The sequence below is a fragment of the Sphaeroforma arctica genome (genome assembly GCF_001186125.1).
Source record: "Sphaeroforma arctica JP610 unplaced genomic scaffold supercont1.425, whole genome shotgun sequence".
Classification (NCBI taxonomy): Eukaryota; class Ichthyosporea; order Ichthyophonida; genus Sphaeroforma; species Sphaeroforma arctica.
Genome location: NW_014040133.1, coordinates 26,289 through 34,357, shown reverse-complemented (window position 1 = coordinate 34,357; position 8,069 = coordinate 26,289). Strand labels below are relative to the sequence as shown.

Genomic DNA, 8,069 nt, shown 5'->3' with positions numbered 1-8,069 from the left:
CGTTGCCTTGGCAGTCGTCAGAGCAGATTGAACACAAGTACAGACATTGTAAGCAACCAACTCACCTGATTCCGGGGTATAGAGCAGTGTTTCCAGGATTTGAAATGAAGGGGCTTGTAGTAGCTGCACCTCAGTTGACAACTCCATTGTTGCGACTATATCTGTGAACAAATATTGAATCTGCCTATGGTATTATATTTATTAGCCTGCATTAAAAAGTGTATCTCTCCGTGATTCGACCATTTGAGCCCTAAAAAATATATATTTACATACTGTACTCTCATTTATTTACATTACTTATTTAGAAGTTAAAAAAAAATTTAAACATATTTGTACATTGGACATAGTAAATAACAGCACAATGAGCCCACCACTTCAGAGGGACTCAACGAGTTCCCGGCCCACAGTATATGACAGAAACACATAAATCAGTCGCCGTAGGGCGAAAGGCCGCAGGCGCAGGGGCTCAGGCCGCACGCCCGCAGTCATCACACGGTCACCCCGTAAGAAGTCCACAATCCAGTCATTTGGCAGTCAACCACTCTCCGTTATGATGTGTAAATAAGTACATTTGAAGAATTATTTTCACTATATTGCACAGTGAACCACTCACCTTTATGATGTGTAAATATGTACATATGTAGAAATATTTTCACACGTTTTCACATTGCCAATTAAAAAGAAAGAAGGTATTGCTTTATATATACCCCCTCGGAGCTTTACATCCCCTGTAACCAGAAAGGTGATACGTATTTATAATATGGGTACGTTTTGTCTACATTCTGATTTCGAGGATTTGGAACATGATTTTTATTATATTCTGTTTGTTGTTTTTATTTTAAATACACCATGCTTGGGCAGGATTTTGGAACTCGTGTATTTATCTGTATTTACTGTATTCCTGAACTATCACACCATGATACATAGCATTAATTAGACACTGAGTGAAAATATGAACGATTTCAACGTTCAATTCTTCATACATACTTTCAATATTCTGCTAGTCCATTTTGCAAGTATAAACTGCCCCTTTGGGTACCAAAGATGCATTAAGTCAATTGACGAAAGAAATATGCACAGTCGCTAAAAACGCTAAGAAGAATGCCTCATACAACGAGTAGTAGTGATAGAACACGGCAGCGACTGGTCTGCAGATAATGATATCAAAAAGAATCTTCAGCTGCTCGGACAGCAGCTGTGCCAAAGCGCCCAGGACCAAGTCAACTCTATTGCCTTTTTGAGTCGAGGCATCAAGATTGAGATACAAGTTAATAATGTATGTATGTATTAATTCGTGTATGTCCCTCTTATTCTATAATTTATAGCAAATATTTATTGATATAATCTGATAAAAAATTATATGTGTATATATATATATGCACACACACAAACACACACACATATATATATATTTGTATATATATATATATATATATTCATATATACATACCTACATGTATATAAATATATTATACATATATATATATATGAATACATATATGAATAGAAATAGATATATATATACATATATTTATATTTATATATATTAATTTATAAATGTATATACATATAAATATATATATATATGTGTGTGTGCGTGTATAATATGTATTTATATGTATATACGTGAATATGAATGTATGTATAATATATGTATACATCTGTATATATTTATTTATATTTATTATTATTATATATTTTTAAATTTGTTTATAAATATGTTTATAAATATATATAATCCGTTAAAATGAGAACATCAAAGTTTCCTGTAGAGAAACAACGGTGGTCCGATTTGAGAGAAGCCTGAGCATATGGACAAAACTTGTAGCAGAAATACAATGCACATACTATGTTATACTGGTGATGCTGGATAGATTTCTAGAATTAATGACTCAGTAACATGTATAACGTGTAACTAGTCTGTACTTAGTAAAACCTGTACATAGTAAAACATTATAAATGAAATTAAATATACAGTATTGATAATAAAACACAGCATTCATCTGATCAACAGAACCTCGTGCGATTGAACCGCTGTTTCTGTTCCTACTGATTACGTACGTACCCCCCCCCCCCCTCTCCCCCCTCTGGATTACTTATTTTTGCGATACTCTCCCTGCAAGTGTTTGCGACCTAATTTTGAAACATTTTCATAAAACTCTGACCTTGAAAGCGTACCAAGAAAGCGGTGGGGGTGCCTAGACTATTTACATCCACCAGAGGGGGTACATAGGTATATATATATAGAAAGAAATTAAAAAAAAATTGTAAATATTATTTATAGGGCTATGGGCTAAGCTCAATCCGTTAATGGGGTACAGAATAAACGTTTACCGGAAACGTATTCTGATTCGTTTTGAAAACGTTAAAAAATCACAGGTTAAAATAAAAAACGAAATTCTCAAATTTGCACTCAGCATGTAAACCAGAATTCTAACGAAATGGACTATATGGCAAATAGCGACCAATGAATATCTAGTATACAAAACAGTGATTTTTATAGATATTAACGGTAGTAATGCACGCAGAATAGCTCGGCTTCCACTTACTTATACACATTGTGTTTGTACAACACAAAGAAAGTACGAACAATTTGATTGAGTTCCCAGATACAGGTGCCTGACCTATTTATGCGGATATATATCATCGTTATGAGCAAGGATTCCGAAGCATGACTATAACTACGGGCTACTGCATAAATTACTGATAAGTTGCGTGATGCCATTCCCAGTGGATGAATGCGTATTTGCAGTTCTAACTTCGCGTACCTTGAGTATTGATGAATATACTTTCGAAGAAGCTGTTTATATGAACTGGACAAAAGACCGAGGATTTGCGCATAGCAAACCAGAATATTTAAACTTAACCTAAATCTATGTAATGTCGGTATGGTTGTAGTTTCGTTTAATCCATTAAAAAACACCTGCGTTTGTCGGTTTAGTGTCTGAAGGTGAATTGTTGCGCGTGGCACGTAATGATCTGGTGCATGTAAACAGAGGTAACTGTTATGTCACAGGCGGTGGTTCTGCCTCTTCCCGTTTGATTTGAGCCATCGCCTGGTTGTTTGCTTCAGCCAGCATCTTGGCATACTTCTCTCTGATAAAGTCTGGCGCAACACATGTTCGGCCGTTGGCGAGATGGAGTTTCAGCTGGCTAACATTTGAATATATGAAATCTTTATCGCAGTAATTGCATTGTACTATTTCTTTGCCACCTTCAGCTCTCGATACACAATGTGCGTCCTTAACCGGATCGGCTACACGTGGCATCTTAACCATGAACCAGGTGTAAAACAGAAAATATAGTCCATATAAATATGGTTTAAACTTTAACGTACAACAATAAACAAGAACAGGATTGTATATCTTTCGAACAATATTTATTTTATTTACGAAGTCGAAAATATTAAAACGGTCACAGAGGCGGGCTTTAGTGGTGGACTGGCGGGCTCAAAATTGGTGGGTCATTTTAAGACAAATTAATAGCCTGGAAATTGCACCACTTCAAATTTCATAGGGCTATATACAGAATAAAAGTTGAACGGAAACGTTTATTGATTCATTTTGAAAAGGTTAAACCGGGAAACTGAATGAGGTTAGGCTATGGGTTTTTAGGGGGTTTTGTCCCCTCAGTCACGCAATTTTTATATATTTAAATTCCTGTTCTTTGTAGTTTTTACTCGCTTTTATAATCTAAAAACACATACGTACATACATTGTTTAATTTTTAAAATGTATATATGTACATATACTTATTTAATATATTGCTGTTTTGTTTTAAAAAAATCAAATATTTTGAAAGTACTTTTTGTCCGCCAATTATATACACATGTATTTGTTTTTTTTTTAAACAATACATACGATTTTTTGTCATAATCTGAAAATCAACTTTTATTTTTATAAAAATAACAAATATTAATATTTTACACACGTCTAAAAAGGCTTAAAAAAATACGTTACAAAACGTATTTATTTCTCAACACAAAAAGCAAATAAATATATACAACTTCGGGAATCGGGACTCAGCTTTTGACAAATATAACGAAAAAGTATAAACCCCCCAAATCGAAACCTTATTATTTATATGTTTTTTAACAAACAAACTGATGGAAAGGGACAGAAAGAATTCGTTGCATTCTTCAAAAACAAGTAGAAAAGGAGAAAAAAATGTGAGACTGCGACTCTTGCGAGTGCTGAAATTCGCCAAAGGAATGTAATTTTGAATGGACAGCGTTGAAAAAGTATTACTAGGCTTATAATTACTGGTTCAATAACATTGAAGAGTACCTCATCAATTTTTTCAACTTTCATTGTTGTTTTTATATAAAAACCAATATACTCCGCCTCTTCTTATTTAATACCACTATCAGTTTTCGAATTTTGTGAAATGAAGGGGTTCCGTAGGTCTATTAACCGACCACTCCAGAACAAGGCCGCAACATATTTATATACGTACATCGTACTATTTATTGAAATATTGAAACTATTATTTTTATGGAGTGAACATATATGTATATAAAAGTAGCTCAAAAAACTGGATAGAAAGTATTAAAATTATACATAAGGTATATAAAAATAAGAGCGCTTAACTCTGAGTGCGACTCTTTTCTTGGGGGTGAGCGAAGACTGATTGGCATTGCCTGGAGCCTTGTCACTCTGGAGTTTGGACCTTTTTTCTCAGACTCTATAAAGACCGACGGAACTGGAACGAAGAGTGTCTAAAAATTAAAAGTAAAGACAAGAATAAATACTTTTAAATACAAACCGTCTCCAAAATCCAAGTTTTGTTTTAAAAAAACCAATTCTTTTTGACACAAACTTTTGTTGTCCTAAATGGCTTTTGTCTGGTGAGGCGGCTGAGGGCCATTTATTTTGTTTTTTTAAATACAAATCGACAAACGATTTACTACACAGTGAAGTCTACAGGGGGATACAGACTACAGCTGCTGGTTATTCTAAATACTTTACTCTCCCTCTTGCGCTATTTATTGTATGTTTCAAACTATTCTCACACTGGACAATGAGAGTAAAGAAACATCATTCAAATAGGCCAAAGTCCAAAATTTGAGGAAATGGGATAACTCTGGGTATAAAATAGGTTCCATTTATTTACTCAGTATGTCACTCACAGTCTCACTCATTTTACAATTTTATTGAAAGCCAAACGTATGGGATACCGAGTAAAATAGTTGCACTCTACGAAGGGGTCTTTTTATTGTCGCGTCAACTGGATATATACAGAACAATTGGTTGTAGGGCAATCCATAATGAAACATGTACTTGAAAGACAACCTATATGTGCCCGCGTTCGTATCTCTTTGTAAAAATTGCGTTATAAAATACACGGTAACCTATTTCAACACACGATGCCACCTGAAAGCCAGTTTGGATCCTTTTCCATTAGTAGCATACTTCAAGGATCAGGAAAGTCGGATTATTCAAGGTCAACCGATTCAAGGTCAAACGGTTCTTCACACGACTCAAGAGATGAGAGTACCCCAAGGTTCACAAGATTCCAACCATATGCGGACGGTACAAATAATTTGCGGCCAGCAATGCCAGGAAATACCTCTCGTCATATCCTGGATAGAGAAGTTAGTGAGACTGGTTTCAGTTGTAACCCCGTAGTACGCTCTGACGCGGGCTACTCGTCGGGATCTACTGACAGTAGAGTTGATTCCGATACTCTCACTTATCACAATTCGAATGAGAGCTCGAGTGGTAGCACGGATGCCAAATATTACGCTGAAAGTGAGAATCCGTCACATTCTTATTTTGAAAGTCCGGGCAGCTGCTCCGACACAGCAGCATCAAGTTTTGGCTATATGAATAATGCTGCCCAAGATACAAATAGTGGAACTAATCACCACCTCGAGCGATCTGCGTCTGCCAGATATTCAAAGACCTGGAGCAGGCCTGTTCAAGTCAGACACCAACATGGCAGAGCCGGTCATTCTTCCCGAGGCTACCACAGCCATCACCCGAGTGCACTACTGGAGGCATATCAGAGCACAAGTGAGGACTGTCAACCCTCTGTAAACGGGTTTGTGGACTGTGAGAACACCAGTGGGCAGCAATCAAGACGATCTAGTGGACCGGACAGTAGCTTTGGAAAGTCATGTGATTCGCAAGTCGATGATCACCATAACAATAGCCACCACAGTGTTGTTCGACACAGGTACGTTCCAACGGGTATTCCCCGGACACATACCCATCAATCGTGCCCACGTCAGGATGAAACCATCACTGGCTCACAGCAACCGTGCATGGTGCGGCAAAATTCCAAAAAGCGAACTAATAAGGTCCATAATAACACCAATATAGAGCATACTACTAACATGACTGGGAGCAATTGGAGTGGTCAACACTTTGATCCGCCGAAATTCAGCCAACAACAGGGTTGGGGTTTCTGTGGGTCAAATATGGGTGGTCAGAGTTTGCAACATACACACGGTCACAGCCACAGTCAGATACCGCATCATGCCCACGCAGCGGTTGTAACGACTGAGAGTGCTTGTTGCCGACCTCAAATGGCATATAATAGGAATAGTATCAATAATTATAATAGCTGTAGTATGAATCATAGCGCGCGTTCCTGTTGTAGCGAAGCATCGACTACGCGTCCGGCGATGAGTGGTCATGCCAGTGCAATGCGTGCGCCTGTCAACATGAACGGAAACAGTCAGCCGGGTATGGTTGAGGGGCCGTCGATGAACGGGTATACCGCGAATAACCGGGATAGCCAAGGCGGGGGCCCTAAACAGCACGACGCACAAATGTGGAAGGTCGTGGATCCGGATATGGCGTCTGGTCAAGAGAGTGACTACACGAAGAAGTCACTTAACTGTTCAAACAAGCGGCCGCCAATTGTTCGCTTGGATCGACCTTGCTTGTAAGTATTATTAACGATTTGCTCGCCTTTTCTGTTCATACGGTTCGTTCTCTGGTTCGCAACGCATATTTCCATCTGGTATAAATTCTGTTCCGCTATCTTTTGTTGTATAGGCACTGTGGTATAACTGAGAGTTGTACTTGGCGTCCGGGACCCGAGGGAAGAAGTACACTCTGCAATACTTGTGGGTACTTTTACCGACGGAGGAAGTGTTTGAGCATGAAAAGGAAGGGGTTGCACATGTCCATCAAGTCGGTCACCGGGGAGAAGAAGCTAAATATACAATCATTGTCGCGCATGAATGCAGTTCGTACAATGACACAATAACGATCTTGAATAAAATAGATGAAATATTATGAGAAATTGTCAATTTTTGACTTTCCGTTTCAATAAACCTTGCTTGTAATACTTTTCGTTATTAGACCGCGCACCTGTTGGCTACGTACTTACATTCGATTTAACTGAGAGCCATACCTAGCGTCCAGTATCCGAAGAGAGAGGTTAGATCGTGAAAGTGTTGAATCATGAAAGGTTGCAGTCTGAGTTTGATATATAAAGTCAATCTTCAACCAGATACTACAATAATAGTAACTACATCTACTATAAATCTACTATCAGCTGTTCCATCCACTATCGCAGCTCCGCCTACTATAAAATACATTTCGCGAATACATTACATTAATACGATATCAAATTTCTATTAAAATATTCCGAGAACGATAAAATATTGCACTTATGCCTGTTGTATTTCTCTGCCAATCGACAGTTCGCTCTTGTGTTATGGTTCTTCTTGCTTACTTTTGCTCATTCTATCTCAAATTATTGTATGCACAAAGGACAAAATGTATCTATTTGCCCAATAATAGTCGTAATCAATTCTGTATATACGTTTAACGAAGACCAGATTTGAGACGAGCGGCGCTTATTCGAATTTTACTTGTCAGGGAAAGTTATTGGTTAACTTTAGATTGTCTCTATGCCTCCTCTTGATATTTTTCGTATCGATAGTTCGCTCTTGTGTTTCTCATCTTCTCGCTTGCATTTTCTTATTCTTTCTCGAATCTATGGTTGTAATAAATAAACAAGAGGACAACACACAATATATATATATATATATATGTGTGTGTGTGTGTGTGTGTGTGTGTGTGTGTGTGTGTGTGTGTGTGTGTGTGTGTGTG

The 8,069-nt window shown here is 37.6% G+C and overlaps 2 protein-coding genes across 2 annotated transcripts in view; one reads left to right on the top strand and one right to left on the bottom strand.

Moving 5' to 3' along the window:
- Positions 1–147, bottom strand: part of SARC_06127 (hypothetical protein) — a gene marked incomplete at both ends in the record, with an annotated part of 3,263 nt that extends 3,116 nt beyond the window's left edge. Inside the window, one exon of the mRNA XM_014299979.1 lies at positions 66–147. Within this exon, the coding sequence (XP_014155454.1) occupies positions 66–147 (82 nt within the window). The remainder of the gene's footprint in view (positions 1–65) is intronic.
- Positions 148–5,277: 5,130 nt separating this feature from the next.
- Positions 5,278–7,234, top strand: SARC_06126 (hypothetical protein). Its single transcript, XM_014299978.1, has 2 exons — positions 5,278–6,891; positions 7,005–7,234. The coding sequence occupies exons 1-2, from the start codon at positions 5,366–5,368 to the stop codon at positions 7,216–7,218; spliced, it is 1,740 nt and encodes a 579-aa protein (XP_014155453.1). The 5' UTR covers positions 5,278–5,365; the 3' UTR covers positions 7,219–7,234.
- The last annotated feature ends 835 nt before the right edge of the window (positions 7,235–8,069 follow it).